General features: G+C 44.2%; 1 protein-coding gene across 1 annotated transcript in view; it reads left to right on the top strand.

The window, feature by feature from the left end:
• DGKK (diacylglycerol kinase kappa) overlaps positions 1 to 21,853 on the top strand; it is a gene marked incomplete at both ends in the record, with an annotated part of 151,189 nt that overhangs the window by 71,112 nt on the left and 58,224 nt on the right. Inside the window, 3 exons of the mRNA XM_080652379.1 lie at positions 5,142 to 5,277; positions 5,821 to 5,927; positions 6,249 to 6,371. Coding sequence (XP_080508505.1) covers positions 5,142 to 5,277; positions 5,821 to 5,927; positions 6,249 to 6,371 — 366 coding nt within the window. The remainder of the gene's footprint in view (positions 1 to 5,141; positions 5,278 to 5,820; positions 5,928 to 6,248; positions 6,372 to 21,853) is intronic.

Here is a 21,853-nt window from a genome sequence, read left to right on the forward strand (position 1 = left end):
GAGAGAAAGGGAGAGGGAAATAGAGACAGAAACATCAACAATGAGAGAGAATAATTGATTGGCTGCCTCCTGCATGCCCCCTACTGGGGATCGAACCTGCAACCCGGGCATGTGTCCTTGACTGGAATCAAACCTGGTACCCTTAATTCCACAGGCCAACACTCTATCCATTGAGCCAAACCAGCTAGGGCTACACACTTTTTAATTGTCAAATATCCCTCAATTTTTTAAAAAGTCACTTAAAAAAAAGACTAGATGAACTCCAATATTCCTTTAAACTTGAAAAGCTGCCCTTCTAAGTGATCCCCGTGAGACTAGCAACCAGGGGAGGAATGGGCAACAGCAGGTCCTCCCAGGCTAACCTCTGAACTTATCTCCAAGGCCACCTTTTCTCTGACTTTCCAGAGGACTGACAGCAACCCTGACTTGGCTCACTTCTTTCCCATAACATTTCTAGAAAGCCAAAGCAGCCCCACCTAGACTCTCCTGTTGCTACTTCTACCCTAAGTACTGTCCATGGCTTTAATAAAACTACTCCTTAAAAAAAAAAAAAAAAAAAAGCCCAGCCGGCAAGGCTCAGTGGTTGAGCATCAACCTATGAACCAGGAGATCATAGTTCCATTCCCAATCAGGGCACATGCCCGGATTTTTGGCTCAATCCCCAGTAGGGGGGCATGCAGGAGGCAGCCGATCAGTGATTCTCTCTCATCATTAATGTGTCTTTCTCTCTCTCCCTTCCTGTCTGAAATCATTAAAATATATTTAAAAAATAAATAAACTTGAAAAGCTTATTATTCTATGTTTCATTACGTAGATGAGAAAACTGAACCTCAAAGTTCAGTTGCCTTGCCTGAGATCACAGTTTATATAGCAGAATTGAGTTTTTAGATCTCCTAACTCTTAATCCATGCTCTTGGAAGGACATCTTAAATTCTTCCTAATTAATTATCTTCCTTTTCTTTTCTAGTCCCCACTTCTTGTGATTATGGGGTAGTCTGATGGGCAACTAAGTGGTACAAGCCAGACAACTTGATTGTATAGATAAACAAATAGATTCAAATTGGCTAAATGACTCTCTAGCTCATGCATAGTGTCTCCATGGCTAGTGGTTTCCTCAGGATGAACACAGTTCATGCTTGTTGTCCCAGCATAATTACTTTTAGCTCCCCATTTTACTCTTAAAGTGTCCTAATTTAGATTATATGGTCACCCTATTAAAGGCCAAATATTCTGTATACATGACAGTTTATTATCTGCATTCAAATGCATTTTTAATCTGTGTCAACTATCAGAAATGCATGTAATGACATACTGTAATTTTGCTACTGTTAATGAATCGTAATGTAAATATCTGTGTTTTCCAATGGTCTTAGGCTCTACAGCAGCCGCTCTCAACCTGTGGGTCGCGACCCACAGGTTGAGAGCCACTAGCAGGGTTGCCTAAGACCATCGGAAAACACAGATATTTACATTGCAATTCATAACAGTAGCCAAATTACAGTTATGAGGTAGCAACGAAAATAATTTTATGGCTGGGGGTCACCACAACATGAGGAACTGTATTAAAGGGTTGCGGCATTAGAAAGGTTGAGAACCACTGCTCTAGGAGGTGATCTTTCTTTGCCTCTTTTTAGCTTCTGGTGATTGTAGGCAGTCCTTGGTATTCCTTGACTTGTAGACACATCCAATCTCTGCCTCTATTATTACACTAGAAGCCCAATGCACGAAGATTCGTGCTAGAATGGGCTTTCCTTTCCCTGGCTGCCGGCACTGCCTTTCCACTCTGGTCCAGCCCCTTTCTGCTCAGGCCCTGAAGCTGCCTCTTTCTGCTCTGGGAGCCGCCTCTTTCCACTCCAGCCCAGAGGCTCTGAGAGACCAGGGGGTGGGGCAGAACACCTGCGTCATCGCCATGGTGACGATGCAAGCGTCCCACCCGCCCCCGTCACTCAGCGCCTGTGTATGCAAATTAACCACCATCTTTGTTGGGTTAATTTGCATATCACTCCTGATTGGCTGGTGGCGTAGTGGAGGTACGGTCAATTTACATGTCTGTCTATTATTAGGTAAGATGATGTTCCCCCCTGTGTCTATGTCCAGATTTCCCTCTTCTTATAAGAACACCAGTTATTGGATTAGGGCCCAATAAAATCTATTATGACCTCTTCTTAAGTTAATTACATCTGTAAAGACACCTTACATGCAACACAAACTCATCCAAAGTTGGATGCAACCAAGTTTCCTTATGGAATAGGATGCACATAAGGAATATAAGTCCCATCTCCTCAACTGCTAAATTGAAACAATGTCCATTTTACATATTCTTTTATATTCTGTAACTAATGAGACAACGAATTTCAATATTCTACCCAGGCAGAGCTCTGCATTTCTTCCATTTTCCCTGTAAAACCTTGCACATTCTAGGAGAACTCACTTTTAACTCTACTTGAATGATCTGTTTAGGAAGCTGTCTCCTCCAATAGACTATAAGCTCCTTGTGGCTCATTCATCTCTGTATCTTTAATGATGCAAAGTAGGCCCTAATTATTGGGGGAGGTAAGGAGATAGAAAAAAAGGAAGGTACTTAATAGAGTTATAATCTAGTAGTTTAGGAAATAGAAAGTTGCTGGGAGCTCAGAGTGCCAAATCCAAGACTATGTCACTGCCTCAGGACTCTCCACCCTCTTATTATTTTGAAACACTGTCAGGGTCTCAGCATGCAATGAACATTACAATCACCTTTAGCTCATCAAAGTACCTTTCCTTTTCATAAGCTTTCTGATCAACCAAGCAACAGTTTAATATATAGCCAGCATACCAGAAGGAGGAAGGAGGGATTAGAGTGCCCTGTACAGGCTATGTTTTAGATGGCTAAACTGATCAAGTTTAAACACTTAATGCACAGGAGCCCTTAATAGCATGAGCTATCTCTCTAATGAACAAATTACTATCAGCTGGTATCAAGGAGAATATACACTTAGTGGCCAGATTATTATGATCTCTAAACACATAATAATCTAGCCACTCAGTATATATATATATATATATATATATATATATATATATATATATATATATATATATATATTAGAGGCCCGGTGCATGAATTCGTGCATGGGTGGGGTCTGGCCAGCCTGGCCAGGGGGAGGGGACATGGGCAGTTGGCCGGCCTGCCTGCTAGTCAAACTCCTGTTCAAGGGGACAATTTGTATATTAGCCTTTTATTCGATAGTATATACACTGAGTGGCCAGATTATTATGCATTCAGAGATCATAATAATCTGGCCACTCAGTGTATAGTTCTTTTTAAAGTATTGTCATGCCTTTGCACACCCAACCCATTATAATCCTAATTATATAAAAACCCTGGGTCCATCACATCCACAACGACTGGAGGCTTGACTAACCGGAAGTCAGTCCTGCAGTCAGCACTGGGTTGCCGTGGCAACCCAGCACTGACTGCTGATGGGGCTGCGAATCAGGCCTGGGGAGAGGCCTGAAGAGAGAAGCAGAGTCTGATCCATAGTCTCTGTGGCAGCTGTTGATCACCACTTGCCTCTCTCTTTCTTTCTGGGCCTGGCCAGCAGCCTCGCCTCCATTTCTCTCCAGGCCTCCACCAGGGCTGCTGATTAGCCCCTCCTTTCTGATCAGGCCCTGTTTATAGGCCCAGAGATGCTAATTGGCATAGAAACTGACCAATCAGAACCAAATCTGGGTGAAGTGCCAGGAGCCAATGGCTGCCTAGGAGGTGGAGCTTTTGACACTGACTGGCATAGAAACCAACCAATCAGAACCAAATTGGCTGGCAGAGGAGGGCAGTTGGGGGCAATATTAGGCTGGCAGGGGAGGGCAGGGGAGCAGTTAGGTGTTAATCAAGCTGGCAGGGGAGAGGTTAGGGGGAGATCAGGCTGGCAGGCAAGCATTTAGGAGCCAGCAGTCCCGGATTGTGAGAGGGATGTCTGACTGCCAGTTTAGGCCCGATCCCACATCCCCCAAGGGGTCCCAGATTGGAGAGGGTACAGGCTGGGCTGAGGGACACCCCCCCCCCAGTGCACGAATTTTGTGCACCAGGCCTCTAGTGTCAAGAATAAAAAACTGAACATGTAAGCCTATGTCTACATTCCAGAGGAAGTCAGAGAAGGAAAAGTCAGACATTTATAAGAATTAGAGAATAAGAAGAGTCCTATAGAATGCACACCTAGAACAAACGGGAGTTTTTTATGCCTACCTCTTCCCTTATCCTTTAAATTCCAAAACTAGTTGGTGGTATACCCTGTGCCTGTCCCACAGTCATGAGAGTCAGGCTGTGATAAATGCAGAATTTATAGGCAGGTTAACAGTAAATGTCAAATTCAATACCGTGAAAGAGGACACTGAATGTAGTGTCATTCCATGAGGGCAAAGTCTTTATCTTATTTATCACTATATCCCCCAATGCTTTGAAAAGTGCTAAACACATAATAATCACTCAGTAAATATTTGTTGAATGAAGTTTAAATGGATTAAATTGATTAACCAGGAAACTACTATAGGCAGTCAGAGCATGGCATTTAGAAAAAAAAAATGCTTGGGCAAAAAGCCCTTGAGATGAAACTGTTGACCAGGCAATGCACTACTCTGCTCACCTGGCAGCAGTGGGGCTAGGAAGGGGAATATATATTTCCAGGATGTAGGTAAAGCCTGACAAGCACAGAATCAGAACCTTGCCTCCTTCTTTTTTAGCTTGGCCAGAGGACCTGGATATCACTGAATTTCCAATTCACTACCTCCTTTTACTGACTACTCAGAGAGTCAAGGCCAAGGCTAAAAGAACTACTTTTGCTTAAAGTAAACCAATGCACCATAAAGATCATTTGGCCAAGCACTATAAAGATCATTACTTCTGCCTTTAACTCCTATTCCAGGATTTACCCCCTATTCTTTTCCCTTTTTAAAATCAGTGTGTGTGTGTGTGTGTGTGTGTGTGTGTGTGTGTGTGTGTGTGTGTGTAGGGGGAACAGGGGTGAGATATTTGTTAGGTAATGACTCCAACATTCATTCTTCCTCTTCACATGCTCTGGGCATTGAAGCCTTAGCAGCAGATTTTCTAGCCTTACCTAATTTGTCTCTGTGATTAATTCTCTATTATCTCTGATTTATTTTAGATACCGACAGCAGAAAACAACCCTTACCTTATTGGAATGCACTATTGGTATTCTAGCCACAGCCCTCGGACCCAACACTGCAATGTTTGCCGGGAGAGCATTCCTGCCTTATCTAGAAATGTTATCACCTGTGAAGGTACATTTCTGATTTCTTTAGAAAATGGAGTTAAGTAGATAGAGATAGAAGTGAAAGAGCTCATGTGACTTTATTTTTTTTTTCAAATTTTTATTAAGGTATTATATGTGTACATATCTTACCATTGCTCATGTGACTTTAGTATCACTGACTCACACTATGTCACTGACTCTAGTGTAAGGTTAACTCTGACACTTAACAGAATGAGGAAAGGAGATGGGAAGAATCTTGCATGAGAGGGAATTCTCATGAATCAAAATGGAGGGCTGGGTCTGGGAAGATCAAACAATATGGTCAAAAGGGTTGGAAAAACATAAATCACCCGATTCTTATCATTGATTTCCATTCAAATCAGACAGCAGAGAATTACAATTCAGTAAGAATAAAAAGGAACTGAATCATATGGAAAATGGGCCTATGAAATTGCATCAGGACTATTTAGATGCATATAGGTTCTAACTTTCAGAGAAGCTTAGGGAAGGGAATTAGACTCTTCATTATTACCAGATTTACATCCATCTTTTTTCTTCCTCCTTTTCACAGTATGCAAAGTGAAGTCTCACAGATTATGTGCTTTAAGAGCAAGCAAAGATTGTAAGTGGAATACCTTGTCCATCACTGATGACCTCCTCATACCTGCAGATGAAATAGTGAGTACCAGCCATTCTCTCAGGCACTCTTTTCTACCTCCCCTTCAGTCAGAACACATAGGGGAAGGAAGATTTCTTCCTATCTTCAGACAATCCAAGTAAGCTTCTTCCCCAGGCTCATGATCCAAACATTCTAGAATGATTAAGGCCCACCACAACTACCTGTCCTTGCTCACTAGCATTGGAGTGGGGAGGGCAGGACCAGGAGGAACTTCCTTGCAATTACCTAATGTCCTCCATGGGATGGTACAGTTATTCCAGCTCACTCTTTCTCTCCTTATATCCCTAAATTCTACTTCTTGTCTCTTTTCCCTTCAGGAAACTATGCCCCATCAATGGGTAGAAGGGAATATATCTGTTAGTTCTCAATGTGCAGTATGTCATGAAAACTGTGGCAGTAATCAAAGACTTCAAGATTTCCGATGTCTCTGGTGTAATTCTACGGTAAGACTCTTCTCATCTCCTTGATACTTAGAGAACTTGACTTGTAGAGAAGGGGTGGATTGAGGGTTGACTGTGCCTACACATAGATAGAACTCTCAGAGACTGTTACATCTAAGTAGATTATGCAGGTTCCAGAGTATCGAGCTCAGTATCCTGCCTTTCCAGATTTGGCTATGGAGTCTCTAAGAAAAATATTTAAGACTCTCATCTTTTATGGTTCTTAATTGGTGAGGCCCACTAGCAAGAGGGAAAAGCTACTAGGGAAAAGCTTAATACTCTTATGACAGTCTGGGCAAATAAAAATTAAGTTCTGATTCTACTTTTAAAAAAAACCTTCTCCATTCCTCATTCAATATTTCGTAGAAACTTGTGATCTTTGTTAATTAGTAAAGGTTAATAATAACACATCCTTATTTCTACTATGTATTGAGAGTTTTATACACATGATCTCATTTAATCCTTACAACAACCCTAAACAAGGCCTCATTGTCCTCATTTACAGATGAAGAAAATGAGGTTCAGAAAAATGAAGTGATTTGCCCAAGGTCATGCAGCCAATAAGCAAAATACTCTTGATTGATACATAATTCTGTAAAAACCTTGCTCTTAACTACAACACTAACATATCTCTAAGTTAGAGATTCTAAACTGGGTGTGATTTTGGCCCCCCCAAAGACATAAAACAATGTCTTAGAGAGATTTTTGATTGTTACAAACAGGGAAAAAGGGTGTGCTTCAGGCTTCTAATGAGCAGAGGCCTGGAATTCTGCTAAACCTCCAATGCACAGGGCAGCACAAAGTACTGTCTGGCCCAAAGTATCAATAGTGCCAGCATTGAGAAAGCCTGATCTAGACTTTCTAGTCTTTTAGAGGCTACTTTCAAACTGATTATTCTAGACAAGAAGAAACCAAACTATAAGCATCTTCTTAGAAGGTTCTAGTTTCCTCTGCCTAGGTCCAGCAGATGGGTACCATCTTTGTGCTCTCCCTCTGCTTTGATCCAGCTCACAAGCACCACCTGGAAGGGACTTGTACCTGCATTGGGTGCCCTGATTTTTGTGGCTGCCCCCAGGAGACACCTGTAGATCACCTGGATATGATGACCAGTAGGGCCTATTGCTCATAGGTTACACAGAACTGTAACCAATGGAGAAAGAGTTATAAACCACCTATCACCCTCAGGGCACAGGAAGAGGGAACAGTCTGAGAAGTCCAGTCTTTCTGTAAAAATTAAAAATATATTCTCTTTGAGACAGCATGTGGAAGACATGGGCTGGGGTGGGGGTTGGATGAAGGGGGCAAAAGGGAGAAAATGGGATACATCTGTAATACTGTCAACAACTTTAAAAAATAAAAACTAAAAAAAAAAATAGATTTGAAAGATGGCAGCATAGATAAATGCTTGTACTCGCCACCTCCCACAACCACATCAAAATTACAACTAAAATATAGAAGAACCATCATCCAGACCCCCTGGAAAGCTGGCTGAATGGAAGTCCTACAACTAGAGAAATAAATAAGAAAGCACACTGAGACTTATAGGAGGTGCAGAGGAGCAGAATGGACTGATCCGGCACCCATGTGTGCTGCGTTTTTAATCGAAGGGATATGTCTCTGTGGAGGCCACCCAGAGGAGCAAGGGGTCCCAGCCCCACACCAGACCCTGAGCCCAGGGTCCCAGAGCTGGGAAAAGAAGTTGCTATGGGCAGTAAAAACCATGAGCTGTAAAAACCAGTGCGGATTGGGGCTCAGTGACACAGAGGCTGCTGGAGACCCAGCTGTTCCTCTTAAAAGGCCAGCACATGAACTGAACTTACAAGCTCCTGCTTCCTCTGAACTCCAGCACCAAAGCAATGGTCTGGGGGACACAGACACATCCAAGGAGGAAATGGATTGTCTGGCAACAAGGCAGTAACACGTGGGTGGCTTCCTCCCAGATGGAGGTGCTTGCAGAGATCATTGTTCCTATGCTGAGACCACCCTGGTCTCAGGGCGGACTGGCAGCCATTTCTGTTTGCTCCACCCTGGTGATTCCCTAAGACAGTGGTCAGCAAACTCATTAGTCAACAGAGCCAAATATCAACAGTATAATGATTGAAATTTCTTTTGAGAGCCAAATTTTTTAAACTTAAACTTCTTCTATGGCCACTTCTTCAAAATAGACTCGCCCAGGCCGTGGTATTTTGTGGAAGAGCCACACTCAAGAGGCCAAAGAGCCGCATGTGGCTCACAAGCTGCAGTTTGCCAACCACTGCCCTAAGACAACGCGTCATCCAATTTGCAGGCCCACCCAACCTGTGGGCAGTGGATTTTGCATATGAATGACCTGTCCTTGCTCAGGCTAAAATCTGTCAAACAAGCTGCAGCTGGGTCAGGGAGCCACAAACCTATCAATAAAAGGTCCAAGACCCGGCACCAGCACCAGCCTGCCTTGCTTTATAGCTGAGCCTCATCTGGGCACTTCCAAACCTGATACAAAGAGGAGGGATCTGCAGAACTTTCTGTAGCTCCTGCTGTGTGTCCCCAGGCAATGGCTGACTTTGCACCTCCCTGGAGACCCAAGAGCCAGTGTTCCCAGTGGCCAGTATCAGACCATACCAGATTACAACTCTTCATATCCATAAGCGACACACTCAAGGGGCAGACTCAGTGAGCAAAGCCCCACTGAAGCAAGTCCTGCACTATAGGGGGTTTCTCCTGCACAGCAGATTTCCCACTATAGTCACAGCTGGTCCTCACAGCCAATTGGCCTGGAGGTCAATTCCTCCCAGTGACACCAACAGCAATCAAGTCTCAACTACAAGACTGTGCTCACAGCCCACAAATGGATGCAACTAGAGTGCCCAGCTCAAGTGACTGGGGAGGCTCAGCCACTGGGCCCTATAGACCATGTATTACACAAGGCCACTCTATCAACTCAAGGAGATATAGCAGCTCTACTCAATACATAGAAACAAACACAGAGAAGTAGCCAAAATGCAGAGTCAAAGAAACATGTCACAAATGAAAGAAATGGAAGAAAGCAAACTACTGCATATAGAGTTCAAAACCATGGTTATAAGGTTACTCAACAATCTTCTGGAAACCGCCCCCCCCCCAAAAAAAAAAATGGAAAAGAACCAGTCAGAAATTAATCATACACTGACTGAAATAAAGAATAATAGACAGGGATGCAAGGGTAGAGGATTCTGAGAGTCAAATCAATGATTTGAAATAGGAGGAAGCAAAAAAAGAACACACACACACACACACACACACACACACACACACACATATACAAAACAACAACAACAACAGCAAAACAAAACACCCAACCAGAAGAGCAAAAAGAAAATAGAATCCAAAAATGTGAAAATAGTGTAAGGAGCCTGTGGGACAACTTCAAGCATACCAACATCCACATTATGGGGGTGCCAGAAGAAGAGAGAGAGCAAGATATTGAAAACCTATTTGAAGAAATGATGACAGAAAACTTCCCCTACCTGGTGAAAGAAATAGACTTACAATTCCAGGAAGCACAGAGAGTCCCAAACAAGAGGAACCTAAAGAAGACCACACCAAGACACATCATAATTAAAATGCTAAGGGCTAAAGACAAAGAGAGAATCTTAAAAGCAGAAAGAGAAAAGTAGTTAGTTACCTACAAGGGAGTGTCCATACAATTATAATTATCAGATGATTTCTCAACAGAAACTATGCAGGCCAGAATAGAGTGGCAAGAAATATTCAAATTGATGAATAGCAAGGACCTACAACCAAGGGTACTCTACCCAGCAAAGCTATCATTTAGAATTGAAGGTCAGATAAAAAGTTTCACAGACAAGGAAAAGCTAAAGAAGTTCATCACTGCCAAACCAGTATTATATGAAATGTTGATGGGTATTCTTTAAAAAGAGGAAGAAGAAGAAAAAGATAAAAAATATAAACAACAAAATGGCAACAAATATATACCTATCAACAATTAAATCTAAAAATCAAAATAAAGGAATAATAAATCTAATGAACAGAATAAACTGGTGAATAAAATAGAATAAGAGGCATGGAAATGGAAGGGAATGAGGATTCTCAGAGGGAAGGGAGTAGGGGGGCAGAAAGATTAAACAAATATTTTATATGCATATATGCAATAGCTATTGACACAAACAATAGGGTGGCAAAGGTCTGGGGTGGGGTGGGAACCAGGTGGAGGAGGTAATGGGGGGGAAAAGAAGGACATCTGTAATAATCTCAAAAATAAAGATTTTTTAAAAGGAAAAAAATATATAAATAATAAAAATATAACAAAAAGAGATACGGTAAATAAAAAGATACATGAGATAAAAATTGTGGAATTAAAACAAAATGTGGTGTGAAGGGTTCCAAAATGGCAGTGGGTTAACTGGAAGTTACACTGATGCTCTCCCAGTACCAAACTGGAATTACAAATAAAATATAGAATATACACCCTGAATAATCAACTGAAGACTAGCTGGAGAGAACCCTTATAACCAAAAATGGAAAGTGGAGACCACATAGAGACTGGTAGAAATGCAGAGGCAAAAGAGGGCAGGCTGGGTTCCCATAGACAGCAGCTGAAGTTCTGGAAGGATATCTCAGCTGTGGGGGGTTCCCACTGACAAATATGGGGTCTAAACCCCAAGCTGGACTCCCCAGCCCAGAGCACCAGAACTGAGAATGGTGCCCACATAATATGTGGTTGTGAAAAATCAGTGGGGTTGCTGTTTGCCAGGGAGATATGGCTGGTAATGCAGGCACCCTCTTAAAGGGCAAAAAGCATAAAATTTCATGTGCAGCCATTCACCTTGGGCTCTGGCATAGGGAGGGCAGAGTGGACTAGAGTTGTGCCAGGAGAATTCATGGCTGAGGACTCTGGGGTTAGAGCTTGAAAGGCAGCCACTCCCATTTCATGTGCTGAGTCATTCACCCATACTGCAGAGGAAATCTTTCTCAGGCAGACCTTTACTATCCAGGCACCTTTTTCCCAGGGGTGAAGCAATTTCCCTTCCCTGTTGGAAAACCTCCTGTGCCACCCTGTTCAGTCTACACTTTGCTGTGGTCTATAGCCTGAGGTTCATTAAGAGGCTGAGAATAACAATCAGACTGCAGGCAGAGGTGAATTTCTGGATGAGTTGAGTGTTTGCCTGATCTCGTTCTGGACCCAGGGGTAGGAAAAACAGACCCTGGTGCACATCTTTGTCCTTTCCAAAGGCACCCAGCCCAACCAGAGGGAGCCACAAGTTGTGCATTTCTGATAGCTCCAAACATGGTACTCAGGGCCAGTCACAAACAGCACTGGACATTATCCTTCACTAGAGATTTGGAGTAGTAGCAGATCTACCTAATGCAGAGGTCAGCAAACTGCAGCTTGAGAGCCACATGTGGCTCTCGAGCCGTGGTTTGCCGCTCTGTTGACTAATGAGTTTGCCGACCACTGCCTTAGGGAAAAACACTTAAAAAACATTTTAATAATGTACTAATGTCTTTAACCTGAAGTCAAAACTTCTGGGTAAGGGTAATGCCTTACGCAGTTTGCCAACCACTGACCTAATGCATAGACACAAACCAAAACAGGCAGCCAAAATGGGAGTAAAAAAAACCCTAAATGAAAGAACAAGAGAAATCTCTAGAAGAATAGCTAAACTAAATGGATATAAGAAATTTCTAATCTATAGAATTCAAAATAATGATAGCAAAGATGCTCAACAGCATGAGTAAAGATATAGTAACTATGAAAAAAAAGACCAGTCAGAAATAAACAATGAAATAGCACTAATAAAGAACACAGTGAAAAAAAGACACAGCAGATTAGGGGAAGCTGAGGATTGGTTCATTGAATTACAAGACAGGGTAGAGAAAATCACTCAATCAAAGAGCCAAAAAGAAAAACAATTAAAAATAATAATTGAAGAAGAGGTTAAGGGAGCTGTGGGACAACATGAAACATAACATTATTTGCATAATAGGAGTGCCAGAAGGGGAAGAAAGTGAGCAAGGGTAGAGAACATGTTTGAAGAAATAATGGCAGAAAACTTCCCTAACCTGGTGAAGGAAAAAGTCACACTAGGTCAGGAGGCACAGAGAGTCCCAAGCAAGAAGAACCCAAACAAGCCCACACTCAGACAGAACATAATTAAAATGCCAAAATTTGAAGACAAAGAATCTTAAAGACAGCAAGAGAAAAGCAATTTGTTACCTACAAAGGAGTTACTGTACGGCTTTCAGATGGTTTCTCATCAGAAACTCTACAGGCCAGAAGGGAATGACATGAATATTCAATATAATGAAAAGCAAGGATCTGAAACCGATATTATTATACCCAGCAAGGCTATGATTCAAAATACATGGTGAAATAAAGAGCTTATCAGACAAAGAAAAAAAAAAGACTAAAGGAGTACATCATCACCAAACCAGCACTGCAAGAAATGCTAAAGGGACTGCTGTAATGAGAAGAAGAAATGGAGAGAGAGAGAAATAGGCATACACAATTAAAATGGCAATAAATAAGTACCTATAAATAATAACCTTAAATGTAAATGGGTTAAATGCTCCAATAAAAAAAACATAGGGTAGCTGAATGGGTAAAAAACATGACGCAATTATATGCTGTCTACAAGAGATCTCCCCAGTCACAGGGCTGACTGGCACTCATTTCTGTTTGCTCCACCCTGGTGATTCCCTAAGACCCCACCTCATCCAATTTACAACCCCACCCAAGCTGCGTGTAGCAGCTTTTGCATATGAATCTCCTGTCCTTGCTCAGGGTAAAATCTCTCAAACAGACTGCAGCTGGGTCAGGGAGCCCCAAACCTATCAATAAAAGGCCCAAGACCCGGCACCAGCACCAGCCTGCCTTGCTTCACAGCTGGGCCTCATCTGGGCACTTCCAAATCTGTTACAAAGAGGAGGAATCTGCAGATCTCTCTGTAGCTCCTTCTGGGTGGCCCCAGGTAGTGGCTGACTCCGCACTCCCTGGATACCCAAGAGCCAGTGTACCCAGTGGTCAGTATCAGACCATACCAGATTACAACTCTACACATCCATAAGTGACTCACATAGGATGAGAGTGAAGGGAGGAAAAAAATTGTCTATGCAAATGAAAATGAAAAAAAAATTGGGGTAGCAATACTCATACTTGACAAAATACACTTCAAAATGAAGGCCATCACAAGAGACAATAAAGGTCACTACATAACAATAATGGGATAGATCCAGCAAGAGCTTGTAACCCTGAGAAACATATATGCATCCAATATGGTAGCACCTAAATATATTAAGAAAAACACTTCTAGAGGACTTTAAGGGAGAAATTGACATCAACACAATCATAGCAGGGGACTTTAAAACCCTGCTGACTTCACTGGATAAATCTTCCAGACAAAAACTTAACAAGGAGGAGAACAAGATGGCAGCACAGGCAAGCCCCATGCTGCCTCCCACAACCAAATAAAAATTACAGCTAAAATACAGAATAATCATAATTTCTAACTGCTATAAAGCTGGCTGAATGGAAGTCAAACAACTAGAAAAGTAAAGAAGAAAGCACACAGAGACTGGTAGGAGGTGTAGAGGCGTGGGATGGGCTGTTCCGGCACCCACATGTGCCACTTTTTTAATCCGAGGGAGATCATCTCTGTGGAGGCTGCCCAGAGGGGCAAGGGGTCCCAGCCCCACACCAGACACCCAGCCCAGGACCCCAGAGCTGGGAAAAGAAGTCACTGTAACTACGAGCTGTAAAAACCAGTGAGGATAGAGGCTACTAGAGACCCAGCTGCTCTACTTAAAAGGCCAGCATACAAACTGAACTTACAAGTTCTGCTTCCTCTAAGCTCCAGCGCCAGGGCAAGGATCTGAGGGACACAAACACATCCAAGGAGGAACTGGATTGTCTGGAATTGGGGCAGGAACTTGGAGGCAGCTTTCTCCCAGATGGAGGTGCTTGCAGGGGTGATTGTTCCAATGCTGAGACCTTCTGGGTTGCAGGGCTTTTCTGTTTGCTCTGCCCAGGTTACTCCCTGAGACCCCGCCCCATCCAATTTGCAGACCCACCCAACCTGTGGGCAGTGGATTTTGCATATGAATGGCCTGTCCTTGCTCAGGATAATATCTGTCAAACAAGCTGCAGCTGGGTCAGGGAGCCACAAACTTATCAATAAAAGGCCCAAGACCCAGCACCAGCACCAGCTTGCCTTGCTTCACAGATGGGCCTCGTCTGGGCACTTCCAAACCTGATACAAAGAGGAGGAATCTGCAGATCTCTCTGTAGCTCCTGCTGGGTGGCCCCAGGCAGTGACTGACTTTGCACTCCCTGTAGACACAAGAGCCAGTGTGCCCAGTAGTCAGACCATACCAGATTACAACTCTACACATCCATAAGCGACACACTCAAGGGGCAGACTCAGTGAGCACCAAAGCCCCACTGAAGCAAGTCCTGCACTATAGGGGGTTTCTCCTGCACAGCAGCTCTCCCACTGTAGCCCCAGCTGGTCCTCACAGCCAATTGGCCTGGAGGTCAATTCCTCCCAGTGACACCAACAACAATCAAGGTTCAACTAAAACAAGACTTTGCACACAGCCCACAAAGGGGTGCATCAAGAGTGTCCACCTCAGGTGATTGGGGAGGCTCAGCCACTGGACCTTATAGGACACCTACTACACAAGGCCACTCTGTCAACTCAAGGAGACATAGTAGCTCACTTTCAATACACAGATACACACACAGGGGAGTAGCTAAAATGTGGAGACAAAGAAACATGTCATAAATGGAAGAAAGCAAAATACTGGATATAGAGTTCAAAATCACTGTTATAAGCTTACTCAAGAACCTTCTATAAACCTCCAAGGGAGTTAGTGAGACTTTCAAGAATCTTAGTGAGAATGCAAAAAAAAAAAAAAAAAGGGAAAAGGACCAACTAGAAATTAAGCATACACTGAGTGAAATAAAAAATAATATACAGAGATCCAACAGCAGACTAGAGGATCGCAAGAATCAAGTCAAAGATTTGAAATACAAAGAAGCAAAAAACACTCAACCGGAAAAGCAAAAAGAAAAAAGAATCCAAAAATATGAAGTTAGTGTAAGGAGCCTCTGGAACAACTTCAAGCGTACCAACATCAGAATTATGGGGGTGCCAGAAGAAGAGAGAGAGCAAGATACTGAAAACCTACTTGAAGAAATAATGACAGAAAACTTCTCCCACCTGGTGAAAGAAATAGACTTACAAGTCCAGGAAGCACACAGAACCCCAAACAAAAGGCATCCAAAGAGGACCACACCACGACACATCATAATTAAAATGCCAAGAGCAAAAGACAAAGAGAGAATATTAAAAGCAGCAAGAGAAAAACAGTTAATTACCTACAGGGGAGCACCCATACGACTGTCAGCTCATTTCTCAACAGAAACTATGCAGGCCAGACGGAAGTGGCAAGAAATATTCAAAGTGATGAATAGCAAGGACCTACAACCAAGATTACTCTACCCAGAAAAGCTATCATTTAGAGTTGAAGGTCAGATAAAAAGCTTCACAGACAAGAAAAAGCTAAAGGAGTTCATCCTTAGCAAACCAGTATTATCTATATACTAGGGGCCCAGTGCAAGAACTTGTGCACTTTGAAAGGAACTGTGGGCCATGAAGCTGAGGTAGGCAGAGAGGCGGGTCTCAGCCCATCCTCTGCACCCCTACCTTGCCCCTCCCGCTGTGGCCCCGGGTTCCCTGTCTGCTGGCAGCCCCACTCCCTCTGCTGCCACTCCCATGTGCTGACGGTGCCTGCACCGCTTGCACCCGCTGACGGCACGGAGCAATTGGGGCTAGCGCCAGCAGCGGGTGTGAGTGGGGCCGGCACCATCAGCAGGTGCAAGCAGCGGCTGCTGTCCCAATCGCCCCTCAGGAGGAGGGGCAGGTGGAGAAGCCCTCAGGGGCAATCAGGGACGGCAGCCACCGCTCATACCTGCTGATGGTGCAGAGTGATCAGGACCAGCATCAGGCACTGGAAGCAGGTGTGAGCAGTGGCTTTGGCACTGGCTGTGGTGCAAGTGGAGCCAGTGCTGGCAGTAGGTGTGAGTGGGGCCAGCGCCGGGAGCAGGTGCGAGCTCTGGATGGGACTGCGACATGTGGGAGCAAAGAATTTTCAGTAACCACCAGAGGCTTGCCCTGATGACAATGACCAGTGCCCTGCCTTGGTCTGGTGCCCCCGCTCACCTGCTTCACCATCCCGCCACAGCCAATGCCCTCCATGTTCCACACACACCTCCTGGTGGTCAGTGCATGTCATAGTGACTGGTTGTTTGGTTGTTCAGGTTGTTCCACCGTTTAGTCTATTTGCATATTAGCCTTTTATTATCCTATATAACAAAGAGGGAATATGCAAATTGACCGTCACTCCACCACAAAGATGGCAGCACCCACAGCGGAGGCAGGGGTTTCCATAACACAACATGGCTGCACCCACAGCGTACGCCAAGTTCCCATAAGGAGCCTTAATGAACAATCAGCATGGACCTGAGGCTGTGCCCCTCCCCCAGCCCCTGTGGAGCTTGACAGGGGACCTCAGACCATGCCCCCCACCTGGCAGGGCTTGACAGGGGACCTGAGGCTGTGCCCCTCACCCTGGCGCCAGGTCGGAGAACCTGATGCTGCGCCCCCCACCTGGCAGGGCTTGACAGGAGGCCTCAAGGTATGACCCCCGCCCCAGTGCTGGGCCAGGGGACCTCAGGCTGCTCCCCCTGCCCTGGCCCCAGGCCAGGGAGCTCAGGCCGCACCCCCCACCCCAGTGCCAGGCTGGGGGACCTCAGGCCATGCCCCATACCCTGGTGCCAGGATGGGGGACCTCAAGCCACACACCCTGCCCAGCAGGGCTTGACAGGGGACCTTAAGGTGCACCCTCCTGCCCCCGTGGTGGGCCAGAAGACCTCAGGCTGTGCCCCCACCCAGTGGGCCTTGACAGGGGACCCAAGGCTGCACCTCCCTGCCCAGCAGGGCTTAACAAGGGTGGGACCAGCCAGGTCTGGATCTAGCCCAATGGCGGGGGCTGGCCGGGTCTGGGTCTCATGCGATTTTGAGGCACACATGGGTGGGTGGGAACTTGACTCTGGGTCCCACAGCACACCCCAGACTCTGACAGGAGGAAGATTTTCATATACATTTTACTAATTTTCTTTCATCTCTGACACTATTATAGAGAAAGGGCAAATATCAATATTAAAATATTTCCTCTAATTAATCCCCTTTTAATGTGATGAATTTCATGCACAGGGCCACTAGTATAGGATATAAAAGGCTAAGTGACTGACCATGCGTCCATCCAACCGACCAGCATAAAGGACCGACCGCCATAAAGGATGGCATGCTTTATGCTATAGATGTGAAAGAGAGGAGAATATAAGTGTGAAGTCACACAAATATTTGTTAGTTTACTATAGAAACGTCACCTGTCTGTCAATGCATTGGATGTTTTCACTTACAATTTTTGGCAATCTGATTGAAAAGATCAATACTATTTGATACCAATATGCTTATTAATGGTACAGGGTGACATTGTCACATTATTAAATAAACATCAAATTGTGATGCTTCAAATAAAACAAATGAAAAGTGTATGGAATTGACAAATGACAAGCATCTTAACAGCACAAAACATGGCCAAACACATTTACAATTCAATCTAAACAGTCAAAGTTAATATTTGATAATATTTCTAAACTAGAGGCCTGGTGCACGAAATTTGTGCATGGCGGGGGGTATCCCTGCACCCACTCCAATATGGGACCCCTTGAGGGATGTCCAACTGCCCGTTTAGGCCTGATCCCACTGGGATCAGGCCTAAACGGGCAGTTGGACATCCCTCTCACAATCCAGGACTGCTGGCTCCCAACTGCTTGCCTGCCTGCCTTCCTGATTGCCCCTAACCACTTCTGCCTGCCAGCCTGATCACCCCCTAACCACTCCCCTGCCAGCCTGATTGATGCCTAACTGCTCCCTTGCCAGCCTGATTGCCCTTAACTGCCTTCCCCTGCCGACCCGGTCACCCCTAACTGCCCTCCCCTGCCAGCCTCATCGCCCCTAACTTCTCTCCCCTGCAGGCCTGGTCACCCCTAACTGCCCTTCCCTGCAGGCCTGGTCCCCCCAACTGTTCTCCCCTGCAGGCCTGGGTCCCCCTAACTACCCTTCCCTGCAGGCCCGGTTGCCCCCAACTCCCCTTTCCTGCAGGCCTGGTCACCCCCAACTTCCCTCTCCTGCAGGCCTGGTCCTCCCCAACTGTCCTCCCCTGCAGGCCTGGTCCCCCCAACTGCCCTCCCCTGCAGGCCTGGTCCCCCCCAACTTCTCTCCCCTGCTGGCCATCTTGTGTGTTGGAGTGATGGTCAATTTGCATATTACTCTTTTATTAGATAGGCTAAATTATATAATGTTTAATTTTCTATATTTTTAAAATATTTATAAAAGTCATTAAATTAAAAAATGAATATTTATTTATGTATGTGCGGTACATATGACGCACACTGGCAATTTAAAAATAAATGTTTACTTACGCATGTGCTATACATATAAAACTCTCGCTGGTGCCTATCGCACACATGTGTTTCAATCTGTCATTGTCGAGCTTGGATTTGGTTGTTTTTGTTGACATTCAACATAAACCACATCGTGATTTATTCATCAATTTTCAATATCAGACACAATTCTTTATCTTTTATTGTTATTTTATTATCTTTTAACATTAATAATAATAGTAGTAGCAATAGTATTATATTTTAATAATTTTGATTTGTTTTAAATATAATACTATTAGTGGCCAAGTGCATGAAATTCATGCACATTAAAAGGGGATTAATTAGAGGAAATATTTTTATTGCTATTTGCCCTTTCTCTATAATAGAAGTGTCAGAGATGAAAGAAAATTAGTAAAATGTAAATCTTCCTCCTGTCAGAGTCTGGGGTGTGCTGTGGGACCCAGAGTCAAATCCCTGCCTACCCACGTGAAGCTCAAAATTGTGCAAGACCCAGACCCAGCCAGCCCTCCCATTGGGCTAGATCTAGACCCAGCCAGTCCCACCTTTGTCAAGCCCCGCCGGGCGGAGGGCACAGCCTCAGGTCCTCTCACCCGGCACTGGGGCAGGGGGCATGGCCTGAAGTCCCCCAGCCCAGGCCAGGGCACAGGGCGTGCCTTGAGGTCCCCTGTCAAGCCCGGCTGGGTGGGGGGCCCAGCCTCAGGTCCCCCAGCCTGGCTCTTGGAGGGGGGGCACAACCACAGGTCTCCTATCAAGCCCCACCAGGAGGGGGTGCAGCCTCAGGTCCCCCGTCAAGACCTACTGGGCAGTGGGTATGGTCTGAGGTCTCCTGGCCCAGGGCGAGAGGAGCAGCTTGAGGTCCCCCAGCCCAGCACTGGGGTGGGAGGGCACATCTTGAGGTCCCCCATCAAGTCCTGCTGGGTGGGGGTTCAGCCTGAGATCCCCCGGCCTGGCGCCAGGGCAGGGGGAGCAGCCTGAGGTTCCCCAACAAGCCCCATTGGGTTGGGGGCATGGCCTGCGGTCTCCCGTCAAGCCCTGCCAGGTGGGGGGGCATGGCCTGATTTCCCCCAGCCTGACTCCAAGGTGTAGGGCACAGCCTGAGGTCCCCTGCCAAGCCCCATGGGGGTGGGGGAGGGGTGCGGCCTCAGGTCCCTGCTGATTGCTTGTTAAGGCTTGTTAGGGGAACTCGGCCTCCACTGTGGGTGCAGCCATCTTGTGTTACGGAAACCCCACCTCTACTGTGGGCACCACCATCTTGTGTTACAGAAGCCACCACTTCTGCTGTGGGCACTGCCATCTTTGTGGTGGAGTGACAGTCAATTTGCATATTCCCTCTTTATTATATAGGAAATTATATATAGTATTTGGACATGTAATTTTTTTGCGGTAACATAATTACCACACAAATCTTGCTTCTAATTTCCTAATATGAAATATTGAAGGGTATTCTTTAAGAGGAAGAAGAAGAAAAAGATAAAAAATATGAACAACAAAATAGCAACATATACATACCTATCAACAATTGAATCTAAAAATCAAAATAAAGGAAAAATCAAAATAAATCTAATGAACAGAATAAACTGGTCAATAAAATAAGAGGCATGGAAATGGAACAGAATGACAATTCTCAGAGGGAAGGGGGAATGGGGAGGTGGGAAGAGATTAAACAAAGATCTTACATGCATATATGCATTACCTATTGACACAGACAATAGGGTGGTGAAGGCCTGGGGTGAGGCACAACCCTGGTGGAGGGGGTCTGTGGAGGATAAAAAGAGGGATCTGTAATAATCTCAACAATAAAGTTTTTTAAAAAGCTACCCAGTAACAAAACTGAAAATCTGAAATAAAAAAATAAGTATAACAAGGAAACTATAAATGACACACTGGATCAGATAGATTTAGTTGTCATTTATAGAACATTTTACCTCAAAGCTGTAGAATATACATTCTTCTCAAGAACACATGGGACATTTTCAAAGATAGACAACATGTTAGAGCACAAAAAAAGTCTATACAAGTTTAAGAAGATTGAAATCATATCAATATTGAAATTAGATAACAATGAAATGAAATTATAAATCAACTACAGTAAAAACACTCAAAAACATTCAAACACATGGAGGCTAAATAGCATGTTATTAAGCAATGAATGGGTTACCAATGAGGTCAAGAAAGAAATAAAAAACTTCATGAAAATTAACAAACAACAGCCCCAAATTTCTGGGATATAGCAAAAGCAATCCTGAGAGGGAAATTCATTGCACTACAGGCCGACCTCAAAAAAACAAGAAAAAATAATCATGAACTATTTAATCCTACAACTAAAAGAATTAGAAAGATAACAAGAAAAGCCCACAGTAAGTAGAAGAAAGTAAATAATAAAGATTAGAGCAGAAATAAATGACATAGAGCCTAAAATATGATACAAAAAGTCAATGAAACCAAGAGCTAGTTCTTTTAAAGGTTAAACAAATTTGATGAACCATTAGTCAGACTCATCAAGAAACAAAGAGAGAGGACCCAAATAAAATCAGAAGTGAAAGGGAAGAAACCACTGACACCACAGAAATACAAAGGATTGTAAGAAAATATGATGGCTCTAGCTGGTTTGGCTCAGTGGATAGAGCGTCAGCCTGTGGACTGAAGGGCCCAGGTTCGATTTCAGTCAAGGGCACATGCACGGTTACAGCTCAGTCCCCATTGAGAGGGCATGCAGGCGGCAGCTGATCAATGATTGTCTCTCATCATTGATGTTTCTATCTCTCTCTCTCTCCCTTTCCCTTTCTCTCTGAAATAAATTTAAAATTTTTTTAAGAAAACACTATGAACAACTATTTGCCAACAAGCTGGACAATGTGGATGAAATGGAAAAATTCCTAGAAAAATAAAATTTTCCAAAACTGAATCAGGAAAAATCAGAAAACCTGGATAGGCCAATAACAACTGATGAAATAGAAGCAGTAAGGAAAAAACT

The sequence above is a fragment of the Plecotus auritus genome (genome assembly GCF_963455305.1).
Source record: "Plecotus auritus genome assembly, chromosome: X".
NCBI lineage: Eukaryota > Metazoa > Chordata > Mammalia > Chiroptera > Vespertilionidae > Plecotus > Plecotus auritus.